Source organism: Sciurus vulgaris, assembly GCF_902686455.1.
Source record: "Sciurus vulgaris genome assembly, chromosome: 2".
Taxonomy (NCBI): domain Eukaryota; kingdom Metazoa; phylum Chordata; class Mammalia; order Rodentia; family Sciuridae; genus Sciurus; species Sciurus vulgaris.
Window position 1 is genome coordinate 140,851,683 of NC_136462.1, and position 18,109 is coordinate 140,869,791.

The following is an 18,109-nucleotide window of genomic DNA, read 5'->3' on the forward strand; positions in this document are numbered from 1 at the left end:
TTGTTATTTGCAGAGAGATAGGAGGCTTGAAGATTACCAAACCTGTGACAATAGGTCTTGCCTTCTGCATTTATTCTTCCTCCATTACTTGAGGTCCCAGCACCCTACAAACAGAGACTGCCCCACCTGTCCCCCTCAGGCTTGTACTTCATCAGAGTTCCTGAATCTTAGGTGAAGTAAACTGGAAGAATCAGTTATTTGGTATTATGTTAAAGAAGAAATTATCACTTTAGATGGATAGATTAAAAAGTGGAAAGGATGGGAAGCTTCCTTTTGTAACCCATCTAAAATGACCATCATTCTTACTTGGACTAAATGTATTTCTTTTTAGTTTAAGGGTGAATACTTTGTTCCCTGATCAGCTGCAACAAATGAACATCCATTTATAAAATATGGCTGACTAGAAAAGGTTGGATATAAACAGTTACTTATTTTTCAAACCATCCTGGCACTGGCAACAATTCATGCCTCTTTTGATCCACCAATAAGTGATACTGATTTTTTTTTTTTCCCTGTACATCAGGGAATTGGTAAGGATGATGATAAAAGCAGTAATTCTCGATTTCCTACTGTGTGTCATTACTGCTAACCTCCTGGAGATATTAACAGCATCCTTGTTGCCATCTCACTGAAATTTGAATGTGTTTCACTTTACACATAGAAAAATGGCATGTCAACTGTGTGGAGTAGGTCTACTCTGCCATGGTGAAGTAATATCTTAGCTGGGAAGCATGCTGGAGGACTCAACTAGGAGCTTCAGAATATGTAAGGGACAGACTGTGAGATTCGATTCTAAAAACAAAGATCAATGTGGCCTAAGGACGTGTTCAGCTAATGATAAATCACTTTGCCTCAGTTCAGAATAATGATAATTTTCTCATAAATATAATACAGAGAAAGTAAAGCAGCAGGACATTTACTCAAACCACATAGAGCCATTTTATTGCTAAACTTCTGCTTTTAGACACTGGCATCCTTTGATACTCAGCTTCACCACTACAAAACTATCTGTGAAATATTTTGAATATAAAGATGAAAGAAAACAAGCAAACAAAACTAACATTTCTCTCCCCAAATTATTCGTACATAAAGAGGGTTTTGCCTCATCTTCGGATACTTACAGTCATTCTTTAGTTTCCTTTCCTATTTACCTTAAATATTTCACGTACACTTTAGGATATGACATATTGGCCTGAAATTACTCTTACCAAGTTTGGGGAGCTTGAAGGACACCTGATAGTATGGAAAAAATAAAATAGGTTGTAAAAATGTTTTTCCACATATAGATATGGTTCTAAAGCAGCCTTAAAAAAAAGAAGAAAAAAAATTTTGGATGTATTTCAATTTGTTGTTACAGATCTAAAAACTACAACAACAAAAGAAATTTTTTTAAAAATACTGCTTAAAGGCATAAATAATTTCTTGGAGCTTAAGACATTTCCTGAGACAGTAACAAATGTGGATTCAAAGAGAGCTGCTCTAAACACTTAGAAATAACAATAATTTGCTCTGGGAAACTAGTGAATAACTCTAGACATGTTCTAGTAATGACATACTGCTAACGTCAAAGGTATGTGTGAAATAGTCAAGTTAAGTGTCAAAGGCTCACGTGAAATATTAAACATTTTCATAAAATATAAGTAAAAAGAAAGGAGAATTTTCAATTAACATGAGACTATGAACATTTGAAACTATATTAATGACAATCAGAAGTAACTGTTTTAGTATTTCATCTACAGTCCTTAAAATTTATATCTTTCATTTGGCCAAATAAATACATTTTATGCATCTGCTCACTAGGCACTTCTTTAAAGTGGGAAGCAGTTTATATAAAGAGACTGTAGAGTATTCATTTACATTAGTTCACTGAAGGAGGGTAGAGAGAACTCCTGTTTTATATTAAGTTTATATTTTCCATAATTTTGTAATAGGATGTGCTTAAAATTAAAATCCATTTCCCTGATGTTAGAGCTTCTTTAAACATAGTCTCAGAAGTTTAGAAGTTTACCAGCATAGTGTAATTGTTGCTGTATGTGAGGAACAAAAAGAGTAGACCACATTCTAAAAATAAAAGATGGGGAAAAACAAAAACAAAAACAAAAAAACAAAACCAAAAACAAACAAAAAAAAACACCCAATACAGTGTCAATAGATAGAACCATGGCTGTTGAACACTTTCTGTGTTCATCAATTTGCTTGGTAAATAGCACCTGTCATGTAGACATCTAAATTGTTAGTCAGCACAAGTGAGTAATCGGGCAATGAGTGTAGCTGATCAGACACTGGCGAGTCTGGATTACTCTACATGCCGCAGGACACAATTCAGCACCTCACACGCCTGCTCCAGCCTTCATCTGAAAGTGCATGTTCCTGAAGCACCAAGAGAAACTTCTTAAAAGACAATGTCCACAGCCAGGTGACAGTCCCAGGGTCTGGACTCTGCTCACTGTCTCAGTGAGATTCCAAACAGACATACTTGCACACACAGGTCTATGAAGCACGCGTTGTCTGCTCTTAATGGTGCAGCACATTCAGCACCAGAGGGGAGGAGGGTAAGGGCTCCAGGGCAAACAGTGGTCATTTGAGGTGCTGCAGCAAAATTCAACTCCTAAATTAATTTAATAAATACAGAAAACATGACACGATAATCCATAAATACGTCTGAATCCAAAATAGACTAGTGCAACACTGAATCAGAGTCAAAGTATTTGAAAAAATTTTTCCAAAAAAACAAAAAAGTGCATACTGTGAGAACAAATCAGTGTTGCTTTTCTCCTGTTACTCTTTTTAAGGATGCACAGTGGTTGTACACTTACTTCTATTTATTCCACATTTTGCTTTGCTGTAATACCATTTAAAAGCAGGAAAAAAATCACAATAACATTGTAAAGCAATTAAAAAATGAAAATGTTCCATACCTGAGAAATCTGCTGCTAGGAGATCTACTGCCTTCAAAACCTTCACTTGTAGAATTCCGACATCCTTCACATCTTTCAGTGAGTTCTGTAAGCACTGATGGGAGAAAAGCAGTTGATGAATGAAAACAGCTTTCTAATATACTATTAATGTTGTGAAGGCCTATGGAGCATTCACACATTGCATTATCTTCTAGTCTCATGAAATTATTAGAAAAATTTCAAACATACATTATGCCAATCCACAGGACAGTTAGACATTTACAGCAGCCAGATTAAAAAAAAAAAAAAAAAAGTAAGTGAGAATTAATTAACTACAACTCCAAAATTAACAAATTAAAAGCACATACAATCTACTTTTAACATCGCCCCCTGGTGTTAGCAAAGATACCCCACTGGGAAAATGTGTGGGTAGAATTAGGTTCATTCTCTTTTTCCCCTTTTTTTCTCTTTAATGCAACTTTTAAATCACAGTAAATGTAACATTATTCTGACCTAGTTAGTATAAACTTATGAATGTGAGAGTACTAAACTTGGATCCCTGTAAAAATGTATTACCACTGGAAAGAAACTGGGGATGGAAACAGTGAATTTTTTGATTCATGCTTTAGCAAGTTCTTTAGAAATTTACTATCTAATATCACCCTATATTCATTTTCTTTAATCTTTAGTTTGTATGATCCAAAGTTTGAATATTTGGTCTGGTCATTCTAAAGTACATACAGCAATATCGAGATATCTAAATACTCTAAAGAAATCATGCATGAAAAAGATAAGTATATAAACCCTCTTTTGAAGCCTACAGAATGCATCCAGTGAAAAAGGCACTGTTTCAAAAACCTTTAGAAACACATTATTATGTCATAAGGAGACCCCCCAGGGATTGTTATCAAGACAGTAAAATTCATTTTATTTCAGCACCTCAGGGTCAAATAGCAAAAGTTTAGTAATAACAATAGGCAGACCTAATGTATAGAATTCCTAAGAACACTTAAAAGTTGTTTCTCTTTGTATTTTCAACCTAAAACCAAACAACTAGCTAACTAGTTTTTAAGCTAAAAGGAAAACATGAAATAAAACACTTTTATAATGTAAAGGTAGAAATACCATAAAACAATAACTATTCTTACAACCTAAAAAAAAAAAAAAAAAAAAAAAATCCCAGGGTCTATACCATAACAGAACACTCTTTCCTTCAAATGCACTGGCCAGCTTGCAAGTAGAAGAAACGCCTGGCATTTCTATTTTCATTATCACCTACTCAAACCTCAATTACTTCCCCCAAATCCTAAGGCATTATTCAAAGAAGTCATTGCTATCTGATGTTACTTTACAAATATACAGCATGCCCCATGAATTTTGTAATTGTGCAATTTATTCATTGGAAAGCTTGGGGATAGTTTTAGTTTTCATCATCGAATTTTCATTTGCTCGTGTAAAGTCATCAGAGAGACCACCAATAGTGAATTGTCCAAACTTCAACCTGTCATGCAGAATTCGTGTTGACAATGAGATATGTGTGGTTAGATTTTGTACTCTCCAAGATAAAGAACTATTCAATTAATCAATACATGTATACAGTGAAGGATTCTGGAGGCATCAAAGTTTATGCTGAGGTTGATATTGCCATTGAATAGGGATTCATCTTTGCTTCATTTTCATGCCACTTTCTTAAAATGTGCCTTCCACGTATGGAAATCAAGTAGATGTATTGATTTACAAAGAAGATGGGATAATAACAGAATGCAAATAAAGGCACCTAGAAAGTCAGAGTAAAATAAATAAATAAATAAAGATAAGGCAGCTATTTCATTTTAAAAATGTGGAGTGGACTGCTAAGTACATGGCAACTACTCGAGGAGACTCACACTGATGTCATCATCCGGTTTGCAGGATTCAAAGGTCCTCCTTGCCTGCCTGGTTTTGGTTTTGCTGAGACAAGAACATGCTCTCCCTTGATTCTAAAATCTCTGGAATCCATAACCTCACAACCCTGACTGGTTGCAAAACATTAAAATCTATGACACTGCAAACATTTATGGTGGGTTAAAAAAAGAAAAACACTTTTATGAACTTCCATTAAAATTCCTGTGCAGATATGCAAACATGCTGAACCAAAGCCTGCTTCCTTGAAGATTTCAACATTCTTCAGAGGCTTGCTGAAAACTAAAAAATTCAAAATATCTTTTTGGGGTTTAAAATAACAAGGGCAACTCCAAGTCTTCTTTCACCTTTTTATAAATACATTAACCCCTAGGTCCAGCGTCTTCTTCTAGGAGGCACACCATGAAACACGGGATAAAGATCTCTTTTGAAGCAATTTTCAATTCATAGACTATGTTTCAATTTGAAAGAGGGAGGAAGGAGTGGTATAATAAGGCAGCACACTCACATATCGCTGGGAAATCTGCTTTCTTTCGCTGGGGTCCTCAAAAGGGCAGACACACAGATCTGAGATGGAGACTCCCGTGCAGGGTGTAAGTGTGATCAACATAAGGAGAGCCCCCAGGCAGCTCTCCAGAGGCAGCTCCAAGCAGTTGGCTTGCTTCAGCGGGAGTGCTGCGATATCCACTTTACACCTAGAAATTTTCAGAAGTCGGAGAAGGAAAAGTGATTAACTCAAGGCCACTGTGGAACCTCCAAAGCACCTGTCTTGTATTTCATCGTCCCCCAAACCTTACTTGTCTGAGCTCAAGGTTGAGAAGTGAAGGTTCTCAGTGCTACTCCCAGACCACCCCACTCTAAAAATAAGGAGATGAAGAGATAAAGCAAAATCAAAGAGGAGGCGGCATCAAAGGATGGCAAATGCAAAGAAAAAAAGTCAGGTCTGTGTCAAATAAGGCCTGCAGAAAGACAATGAGATCAAGAATTGAGTAGAAAAAAGTTTCCAAATTTTAAGGATCATAAATATAGATAGGGCTTCAGTTTGCTGAGGCTTTTAGGAGTAAGGAGAATAAAGGATCATGGTTCACAAAAGGAAGGAATAAAGAGAAATGCAAGTGGGAGAGGGTTAATGAAAGAAGCATTTTTCTCCTGATTGATGCCAACTGGCAAATTTTTATTTAAAGAAATGTGTTAAGGTGTTTTCCTAATAGGCACAGTTCCACAGGGTTTCCCCAGGTGGGTTTCTTTTGGACAAATGGAGCATGAAGTGTTGTTGATTGATCCCATCTCCCAGCACTGCCAGGAAGGGCTGTACCCATCTGCTATAAATTGCATGTTTTCCGCCTCTTAACAGCCAATGTTCTGGAGTTGTTGAAAACCTCAAACACATTTAAATACAGAAGCAAACACCAAAAAGAGGGGGGTGCTGAGGTGCTAAGTAATTTATTTGTTTTAACATAAGAAAGCTCTGGGTTTGCCTGGACCACACCTACTATGTTTATGTATGCAGGTGGGTGAAGAAGCCCTGACTGGGGACAGAAGCAGACAATAGAAGTTATTAGATGTAATTTATAACAATATTCTTATTTGTGCTTCACAATTATAAAATACGATGAACATTTCAGACTTCAGGAAAAGATAGAAGTATCACCTCTCACAATGAGCAATAAAAGTGGATGCTTTCCCTGGACTTAATACGACAGCAGATAGCTAGAAATAGGTAACTGAGGTATGTATTATATAAAACAATGATGATTTGAGGTATTTAGATAAAATAGAAAAAGATCTTCCAGTGTGGTCTGAAAGGTTGCAATTCCCTTCCCAATTAAAATGGAAAATATCAATTACATTGAAAGTCCCTACCAGTTATTATTACAAGGCAAAAATACATATTGATATTTGTCTATAAAATTAAATAAGCATAGGTAATTACTACCTATTTACCTAAAGTGATCCCACTTAGAATAAAGAGAAGTGACTTTCTTTTTCATATAGTAAATTTGTCAAGTATTTCTATTGAAAAAAGGTTACATACATATGTACATATATACTTTTCTATGGTCTATATCAAAACAATATTTTCTATAGTAAAGGGGAATTTTTAAAAACTAATACTCTCATGAAGAGTTTAGTTATATTTCCATTTCATAAGCACTTATGTAAGTAGGAAATTAAATAAGCTTGGAAAGAACTATCAAGTGCTTTATGTCTTTCTAGTAAACTCTGAACACACATTCTTAACTAATTCTGCCATAGTATGTATGAGGTACCTAGAACACACAGGAACACACATTTTATCCTGTTATATACACTTTCATTTATTAATAATACCCTTTCTTGTGGAATAACAAATTATCCAAATTTGTAAGAATTGTCTTTAGTGATCACTTTAATCCAAATTCTCACTAACTCATTTATGGCACATCCATTTTAATACCTTTAGTAATGGCAGTGTTTGTTCTTGGAATGATTACTGTGTGGTGGTTGTTTTGTTTGTTTGAACAGCCAAAAGTTATTTAGAGGCAAGCATTCTGAAGGTTTATAATATTTGGAGATCAAAAGTAATACATAAATAGGCAACAGTAAATATTTTATTGGATAATTCAAAATGGTCCTGACGTATTTCTAAAGAGTAAACTAATAACACTGTGAACAATACTGTCATATTTAGAATAACTTTACAAACTCTCCTACTGACTGCTAAAATGCAAAACTTATTATACCAGAGAAGTTTATTTTTTAAAAAAGCTGACCACATATCAGACAAAATGCAAAGTAAATTTTAAGTTTCTTCTCAGAAACTTATACCTTTTCACAATTTATTTCAGTCATTTCTGTCCACTGTGAAAGTATGAACGTATCTCCTCTTTAAAGATTATTCAGTTTCATGCAAGACAACCCTATCTATATTAGCTGTCAGAGTTCCATAAGCAACTGGTTAATGATACTGGTACCAGTTTATTGGGTTCCATATTATCCATTAACTACTGAGTATATTCAGCCAAATATTTCAGTTTTATTTTTTTCAGTGTTGAAAGACAAGCATCACATCAATCAAAATTTAAAAATTTTTGCACATGAATTTTGATCTAATCTGTTAGGGTTCCTGCACCAACTATGTAAATTGGTGTCTTAAGTCTTTAAGAATTAAAGTTCCTTTCTCCTAACCACCAGTTTCTCTCTAAAGATGACTTTGTACAAAATTTCTAAACCTCTTCTACCCACCTGGCTTCCCACTTATTCTCACATTCAAGAAGAAGGAAATATGGAAGAAGGAATGTATCTCATACAAAATCCTTTCCATCAGACCTCCCACTTTACTCCATTTCAACCTCAGTCCACATTGCTCCAGTTTGCTGTAAAGTTAGGAGGAGAAGCAGAGGCTCTGTGTTTAGCCTGAGGCAGGGAGAATGATCTGCATGAACCCTAAACTAGGAATGAGCAATATTAGCAAAGGTAGTAGAAAGAAACTTTAAAGAGCTTTTCCTTCATAATTTTAAATATTTTTAGCACAATATCCCCCCAAACTTCCAAAAAGAGGGGAAGAATCAAGTGAATTTTTTTGTACCTTTTTATAAGTTCAAAGATAAATGGACTAAAATCTAAAATATTTAACATGTACACATTTTCTAATACAATTGAAGATATTTTTTAATATAAAAATCTTGAAAGGAGAATCCAGACTTCTTGTCTACTTTTCCTTACTGTATCATATTCTCTCAGAGAATGTAGTAAATAATATGGTTGGTCTTCTAGTTTTTCTTCTAGTTTTTACTGAAGTCCTGTAAAACCTTTTGTTCTTTTCCAAGGCTTTCTGTCCACTATATAGCTACTTGTTACAGATGGGGCATAGGATTTTCTTATACATAGACCAATTTTTTCCTATGAAGGACCAAAAATGTAAGGACTTTGAAGTCTACGTGGTTTCTGATGAAACTACTCCTCTACCCTTAAAGCATGAAAGCAGTAATATACATTGTAAACAAATGAAGAGAACATTTTCCAAAAAAGCTTTATTTGTAAAATCAGGAAGCTATCAGGTATTGGCCCAGGAGCTGTAGCTTGCCTAATCTTGATCTACAGAAATGTAAATAATTTAGCTGTGGTGAATGATAGCAATGGAAGTATTTTTTTTTTTTTTTAATCACAAGGTTGGATGTAGAAAACAGAAACAAATCAATTAAGGTAACATATTAGCATAAGGATAATATTTTATAAAAAATTTTAACTCAGTACAGCCAAGGAGACCATGGCTAAATTATGTAGTGATCTGTTTGTTAACAAAAACTGATATAGCAATAAAACTTCTGGAACTGCTCTTCTATTTGACAATGTGAAAACTCAGATCATCTCTGTAAAAAAACAGGATCAATGAGCATTAACTAAGAAGGCCCGTTCCATAGCAGTCTGTGTGACATCACATGCAAGGTGAGTGCCATGTTTGGACAATCACTCCCAAGGTGTGATACACTGATGCTAAGGTGACCAGAAAACACTCATTTCAATGTCAAATCTTAGAAAATGCAATTGATAGGAGCTCCCCTGCGATGAATTTTTGTTATGAAAATAAAGACAGCACAGTCACTGATGTGTATATGCCTAGGAAGGAGTTCCCATGGTTCACTGGAATCCCATAGCTTTGTGACCTGGCCTCCTCTCCAGTCCCACCAGGTGACATCTCTGGCTCTTTCCACCCTTCAGGCTTCTCAGGAGCATCGGGTCCTATCTGCTCTGTGGACATCTCCCCAGGCTGTGCGATTTTCTTAGAAAGTTTTTCCCTCAATCTCCTTGCCAAGCTCTCTCCCATTCATTTTAGAGGTCTCTATTTAGATACTATTCTTTCAGGAACCTCTGCCTCATATTCTCCCCGCCCCCATACTAAGTTGGTTTCCATAGTGCCGGGATGTTCAGTCCTCACATCATGGTACCACCACTGCCTTCTGACCCATCGTAACCAAAACCATGGGAACTCCTTCCTAGGCACATACACATCAGTGACTGTGCTGTTTTTAATTTCATAACAAAAACAGGACAGCAGCCTTGAATGAAAGAATCCTCAGCACTCTGCGCCCAACCAACACACAGCACAGTCTATATTTTTGAATAAGATGAAGGCACAAACAAATGAATGTCAGTGCTGTCAGGAAACTCATGAATCAAGAAATCCAAATTAGAAAATCAGTAGTTTCTGTTAATTAAAACTTCTGCAGTCCTGTTTTGCCTTCCAAGTTACAAAAAAAAAAAAAAGAAAAGTGAAAAGTGAAATAAATGTATTTCCTAGGTGCCTCTCAGATTAAAAATTCCAGTTCTACTCACCTGAAGGAAACAGGAACTAAATTACTTGTATTTTTTTTTTTTTTTCTGGAACAGGCATATATTAGAGCTTTCCTCTCTCACCCACAGGCAGTTAATGTGCTGACTTAGCATTGCTTTTGACCTCCCATTCTTGTCTTTCTCCATTAATCCCGCAGTATTTTGATGTTTTAATTCAACACATAATTTTACCATATCAGTCAGCCAAACCTGCTCAAGTTTTACTTGCCATGATAGCTTTTAACCTCATATTCATTACCATAATTCTGTTTTATATTATAGACTGGTCAGCTTTTAACTTAAATGCAAGGGGCAGAAAAGAGTGCTATAGTTTTAAAAGCTGTAAATCTCAGAGGCTAAGGAAGCAGGAGAACAGGAAGAAAACAGTGAATGTGTGAAGCCCGGCTGTCAAAGCAAATCAGTGACATGGGGTGCAATTTGTCCAGAGAAATACACCAGCCCAGATTTTTCACTGCCTCAAAGTAACTAATAAACTGGTAGAATGTCAGAGCCACTTTATAAGACACCGTGTGGGACTGAGGAGTGACTGTGAGGCACACCAGTCAAAAGAGGCTTATGGATTCTAATTTTTAGCCTTCTAAAACTGAATTAAGTCTAGAATATTCTGTAACAATTTAATCTCTGAAATCAGTTTGAAATGGAAAATAACCATTAAGACAAATAATTATGATTTCTTTGAAACAACACGAAATGAAATAGCCAATATTAATCTATGTTCATATTCTTACATTTTGTTAAAAAGCTGGAGCACATTAAACGTAGCTTTGTTTTATTCTCCCTAAAAGTTCCTTATTACAATCTAAAATCTGCTACTGTCTTCTTTTTGTTGTCTTTGACCATGAATAAACACTGGTTTCAGGGGAGGCAGGTCTGACTCAACCACCTTCATCTCACTGGCCCCAATCCCCATAGCATTTCTCTATGGCTCAGCCAGACCCCATGGGAGGAAGAAGATGGCACAAGGAGAAGTCAGAAAGCTCCACATGACTCCAGAGAGCTTGGAGGTCAGATTGGTTACTGGCCAGGCCATGTTTTATTCATCACAAAAATAATAACCTACCAATGATAATGGGAGTTCTCTTCACATAGCCAACCATTATCCCAGCCTTTTCATCCACAGCTACAAAACCTCAGCCTTGTTCAAGCTAATCTACACAGATCCTTCCTTCATTCAGTATGAGTCCCTTCCACCATGTCCTTGAAGATAGTCACTGCTCACTTCTACCCCCACAAAAATCAAAAAAACAAAAAACAAAAAAAATTTGTCTGCACCATGTTAAAAAAATGCTGACTTCAATAGTCATGTTTCATTCCCTTAGTTGCATAAGTGCAGTTGCAAATATTGTGGGGATCTATAGTTGCCAGGCAGAATAATCTCAAATTAATAATCATGCCCACCATAGATGTTAAATAGACTTTGTTGCTGTTAGACATGATAAGCCTACAAGATGGCCAGTGACCCCATTTTACAGATAGTCAGGCTCCACAAGCAAATTCTGTGCCCAAGGTCATGTGGTTAACTCCTAGTACAGTGTTCTTTTCCTCATGGCAAACTGCCTGCAATGGGAAGCTTTAAAAAAGACAATTTCCCCAGAGAGGCTATCTATAGCTTTCAATTATTAACATGAAACTGTTATCAAAAAACAAAATATGATAAGGTAATTAGGGGACATTTAAGGATTATTCACACTGTCGGACAGCCTTCTGGTGTTAAAAAGTATTTTCACAACAGCTGGAACATAAAAGAGCTGAGCCTTAGAATGCATAACATAAGGAAAAATAAGTGTGGAGGGTTGAAATATTTAAAAAGTAACTAATAAGAAGGAGCCATAACACACTGGTGATATATATGCTCAGCAAAGTGTCCTCTTTAAATCTGAGAAGCCATATTCTATTTTAGTGTAGCTTTCTCCTCACCTGTACAGTAATACTGTGGAGCAAGCTCCCAAGAGATACTTTTGTTATCTTTTGTACTACAGGAAAGGAAAAAGGAAAAGGAGTCCAAAAAAGAAAAAAAAAGAAAAATCTTTAAGCATTCATGAAGAGGAAGGACAGAATGACCAGAAGACAGGTTTATTTCTCAGTTGCAAACAGGAAATAGCTAAAATAATAAATGAATATCCAAATGAAAAAACCTGAAGTAAAAGGGACATTTTAAATTATATTTCTGTCCCTTTGAGAGAACCCAACACTCATTTGGAAAAGCATTTCCTAACGAGTGATAGAAACATGACAGGCACAAGGATGTGTGAAAAGAAAGGGTATTATTTCTTGCAGCTACTAAAATAATAATCTGATCATTCATCACGAGAGACCCAAATGCCCACTGTCCAGATAACATTTCAGGACACAAGGTTCTCTGCTTTTGTGTAATTTACCCTTGATTCATAGCTAGCACTAAAGTTTCTGATTCTCCTATAATCAGCATTGTCCAGGGCCCTGGTATGTCACAGCAGTGACAATGCCAGAGGTACTGACATTACTGGACCTGAATCAGCTCAAGTACCCAGTATGGGCACAGAAGGGAGAGACAGGTCAGACCACGAATCCGACAGGCAGCATCCACAAGATGCTGGCCCACAGGAGGTCTGCTGCATGAGGTGGAGAGCTTGGCATGACCTGGTTTGCTATATAAATGCACAAACCTAACATGGGACATTATAAGCAAAGCAGTGACTTTTGCCCACTAGGTCAGGACACATTGCACATGAGGACATTGCATTAAACAATGCAACCAGGGTTATGGGATGTGCAGGGTGAGGAGAAGAGATCTCAAATACAGAGGTCCTGGAAGTGCCAGTCCCCTGGTGGGTATATAGATAAGTGTAGTGGATTACAGGTAGTCGATATGTATGTGTATGTACACATGAATGTGCTTTCTACCCAATAATTGGGGGAAGTTATTGACATCAGGTGAATGAGAGCCAGGTTTGCTAAAAATATTCTGCAACATGCCAGAGGGTCCCTTACAAGAGGAACATTCTGTTGAGAAACACTGGAGGAATTTCCTATGGATACTCAACTCCCCACCCATCTATATCAGGATAGACTCCCGAGGGAGGGTAAGGCAATGATAGCAAGAAGAACCAAAACCCTGGGCAATGGGTACTAATCTAACACCTTTTCAAAGTACTGTACTAAGTATTGTTAGCTAGATCTCATGGCATTTCTGCCTCTAAAGTCCTTGCTTTCAGGGAAAAAAAAAAAATGTTTTGCATCTCCAGCCCTCTGTATTTCCTTAAAATTAAAGGGTTATATCAGATGAGTAGCTTTCAACCTTTAGTTTTTGTTAATAAAACCCTTTCCTCAACTGGAATGGCACGTAGAACATAGGACAATTTGATGCTCTGGCCACAGGGAAGAAGTGGAGTAGGCTTTCCTATTGCCACAGCATTTCCTTGACCCCCAAGTTCCAGGTTTGAAAAGGTGATTCATAGCAATTGAGATCCTTTTAAATGTTTGCATTCTTCACTTAAGTTATGCGTACAAATTGTATGTTTGTGGGATAGACAAAAGGCTGTGATCTGATGAAAAGAACTAGGACTTTGAAAACACGAAATTCTGACTCTGGAACTTATAGTTCTCAAGTCCAGGTCCAAGTCATTTGTAAATTTTTGTACTTCGTTTTCTCATCTACAGAATGAGCTTGCAGGGCTAGTTCTGAAGATCACAGGTGACCTGTACTTCTGCAGCATTTCTTTCATGCTTCCTGTGCACTCTTTATTACACCCTAAGAGGAAGCTGTCACACTCATGTTATCATTTGTTATATGTGGGGGAGTGCATCAATGAAGTTGGGAGAGTCCAAGGTAAAAAAATGAAAAAACAGAATTGGCCTTGATAAATTTTATTATAGTTTGCTACAAATAACATTGAAAATTTCCATCACAAGAGACGAAATCATATATTATACCATATAGCAAAATCCAAACAGGATATAGTGGGAAAATGTTTTAAAACAATTAATGTTTTATACTTTTATTTGTTTGTTTGTTTGTTCTTGTTTATTTATTTTTATGCAGTGCTGAACATCGAACCCAGTGCCTCATATGTGCTATGCAATCACTCTACCACTGAGCCAGCCCATGTACTGGAAATTTATACAAACATAGTCCCCGAAATGTGAGTTGGAATCTCATATTTCTTTACAGAGAATTCCTGATAGGAATTACAGTTGGCCCTTTGGTTCCAAATTCACAGGTTCAACCAACCTCAGTGAAAAGTATAGAATGCTCCGAAAGACATTTTGAGGACCTTTTTATTCAATGAATAATATAGTATAACAATCTTTTACTTAGCATTTATATTGTCTCAGGTGTAATATTAATCTAGAAATTATTTAAAATGAAGAGGAGGAAGTATATGGGTTGCACATAAACACTGTACCATTTTACACAAAGGACCTAAGACTTGCCAATTTGGTATCTGCAGGGTGTCTTGTAACCAATCCATCATAAATATTGAGGGACCATTGTGTTTTGTTCTGTTTTATCTATGATTTTTAAATACTGAATGTCATGTATCAATTAAAAACACAGGAAGTTCCCTGCTGTCCTGCTTACTGATGGCTCCTTGGGGTGGCACAGAAGCTATTACCTTCAGCCCAACCTCTTTGAACCAGCCCCATGCACACACAAGCTCCCAAGGTTAGAAGCAGAGCAGACTCACGTGCCCAGTCGTTCCTCATGCTTTTTGCTGTCTCTTCCCCATACTTCAATGTCCAAAATGCCCATCCTGTCAGAGAAGTAGTGAAAGTCAAACTGTTCCTGCCACTGCGGATTTGCACTCTTACACAGTGTCTAGAAAACATGCAGTTATAATATTTATTTTCTTAAAACATCATTCATTGCTATAGCAGCTACACATTAATTTCATTTCTAAATGGCAGGAGGCCTTGCCCCTTATTAACTTAAACTTTCCTTTTATTGGATGAAAGTGACTTTGAGGGTTCAGAAATTGGCAAAACATGACAACTTTAACTGGTCCTAGAGTCAATAATTTATCCACCAAGTATAGAAGAATACTGTAGGAAATCAAAATTAACATATTCACACTCACAGGTATGTATATATAGTCGATGTGCATCAATAGACTGTTGGCAATAGTTCTCTCTTGCAGTAATAATACTAATTGGTCAATCAAATGCAAGTACCATTAGTTGTCATTTGTATTAAATTCTGGCTTAGGAACTACATAAGTTAATGTTTGGGGGTCTTAATTAACATTGATCAGTGCATTAGATGAGAAACTCATAACTTTGTACATTGCTGTCTGTTTCTAAAATCTAGTTACTGGATCCAGACAGTAAAGTGGGGATAAGAGTAGAAAATTCCACTACAGCCATACTTAAAAATTAACAAGAATGGTTTGAAAGCCCTATAAGTATGTCTGTGTTCACTAAGAATAATTTCAAATCATAATACGTTTTTGGTTCATTGACAGGATTTTCCATTTTTCTTTCATCTATGGGGAACCATTTTATGAACAAACTGTAAATAAAAAATGTTGGAAACGGAGTGTCAGCTCTAGGGACACAGCATCAACTACTAAATTCTAGCACCAACTATTTATGTATGAGCAAAACATGGGCAACTCTGATCTCAGGTGCAGCCAATGTCCCATGAAGTTATTTAAGCTGGCTTTCACATCACATATATGATATCAGATCACAGAATTTGGAAACCAGGAAGAAAAAAAGATCTATTAGAACCACACATTATATGTAGTGTTCCCCAAAGGGGAATGAGGCAAATATAGAACTAATTCTATACTTCACCTTAGTCCAAAGAACTGTGTTCCTAGGAATGAATAATTTCCCATAAATCCTTAGCCTGACCCTGGCTGGCTAAAGGAATCTTAGTGGAGAAATGTGGTTATTCCAGATTGACTTGCAGTGAAGTGCAGCCTAAAACTACCTGCTTAAAATAATTGTCTGCATGTTTCTGCTATAACTCACCCTCAAATTTTCACAATCCTTATAATCTATTCTTCAACATGGGCCTATTCTGCTACTCCTCTGTGCTGAAATAAAAAATGGCTAATATTGGATTTTGCACTGAAATTTTTGTAACATAAGACAACCTCTTGCCTCCTGAAATCATTTTCCAAGTTTTCTGTTTCTTCTGTGCCCTCGATGATGGAAAGCCCAGACTGCAAATATGCTAGGGTCTATTTTCAAAATCTTCCACTGATTTTTTTTTTTTCTATGTGACATTAGACAAGTGACATAACTTCCAAGTACCTTAGCTCTTTTAATTTATAAAACATAGGAAATATTCTTGTCTGACAGTTATGTAAAACTAATTAATTTCCATGGTTTAGAGACTATGGTTTTGAAATAAAATCCACACCAAATTACTAAGATTAAAACTTAAATGGAATTTGAATTTGCAGAATAAGATGACTTTCTAAAGACAGCTAAAAATGCCATTACTTTCACTTTTAATACTTTAGTACACTATTTTTATGAAAAATCACATCAAAATCAGCAGCACTTAGATAACTATTCTTGGTGTTAAGACTAACAAGTGAGAAACAGCAAAGGGGTATATAATTTTGAGAAATTTATTCAGTTATCTCATTTTAATCCAGATATCAAGCAGTATGCTATTTTATTTATACAGGATTTTGGAGACATCCAACTTTTTTTCCTCTGCATTCTATGAAACATTTTATTTTCAAAATGAAAATAAACCATGCATTCAAAGCTATGACTCAAAACTTGCTCTAGTTTTGAATTATTATATTAAAATAAATTACACTAAGCAATCAAAGCAATACTATAATAATTGACTGCATCTACACCACTATTTTGTTTTCAGTGATGCTCCTTTTTACAGTTAGGAGAGCTAAAAATAAGTTACTTCTCTTTTTGTGAAATTTACAGTGGAAAAACAATTTTTAACTTTTTTTTTTTTTTAATTCTGAAAGACATCGTCTTCATTGGTGCATTGGTATAACTTACCTTGCTTTTATACCTCTGATCTCCCAGTTTTAACTGGACAAACATCTCTGTCATGTTTCCTCCTGAGACATTCTTCCCTTCCAACAAAGTTATACTTATAATTCCATTCCAGAGTTGGTTCTTTTTTAATGACTCTGATAGTCGTAGATTGCGTATCAAAGAGGACTAGAGCAAAAAATAAAGATGACATATAAACATACTGATAATTATTGGGAGTGATCCTGGCCCTTTTAGGAATTCCAGCTTTCAGTGTTGGGTTATGAAATTATTCCCTGCCTGAGGAGAAGCACTATTCCTTGATTTCTCAGTCCTGCAGTCACAGTTATGTGGCTTGCTTCTGCAGCTTTGGGCTTGTCACAGTATAGCAAAGGATAAGCATAAGCAACACTTTGATTTGGCCCTGGTCTGCTCTCCCACTCTGATGTGCTCTTTGGTAGGAACGCTTGAACTGGGCCTTGGATTGTTTTAATAGTGGGAAGGGAAGAAAGGCATTTGGAGAACAGCAGACATCAGAAAAAGGCATTGCATGATAGGGAGACATGATATCACTGGATATATTTCTTAGAAATGACTAAGGATTTATCCTCTATATTTGAATATGTCTCCTTGTTCCCTTATTCTTTGGGCCAATATTGGAAATTCCTATACCTCTCCAAGATTCACAGCTCTAAGCTCAGCTTGTAGTCACCTAGATGACCAAATGAGCTTTGCAGTTCTAGAGGGTGGGATAGAGTGGGGTGGGGTGGGAAGGAGGATGCACAAAGTATCTTATAGTAGCTGGACCCAGGAGGGTATCAGTAACTATTAACCTATTTTTTTTCTTTTACTAAATTATATTACTTATGCATACTCATAAATAACTTGAACAGAATATAGAAAAAAAGCAAACATACCTATTATTAAATGGTAAAGATGATTGCCACATTCTATTTATTTTTAATGTTCATTATGTAAAATTTTAAACATACACAAAGGTAAAGAGAATAAACAGTATAATTAATATTCATGTATTT

The 18,109-nt window shown here is 36.1% G+C and overlaps 1 protein-coding gene across 1 annotated transcript in view; it reads right to left on the reverse strand.

Annotated features, from left to right (window-relative positions):
• The window catches only part of MCTP2 (multiple C2 and transmembrane domain containing 2), a 217,322-nt gene that overhangs the window by 94,891 nt on the left and 104,322 nt on the right, over positions 1 to 18,109 (reverse strand). Inside the window, 4 exon segments of the mRNA XM_079127378.1 lie at positions 2,919 to 3,012; positions 5,308 to 5,494; positions 14,801 to 14,931; positions 17,097 to 17,261. Coding sequence (XP_078983504.1) covers positions 2,919 to 3,012; positions 5,308 to 5,494; positions 14,801 to 14,931; positions 17,097 to 17,261 — 577 coding nt within the window.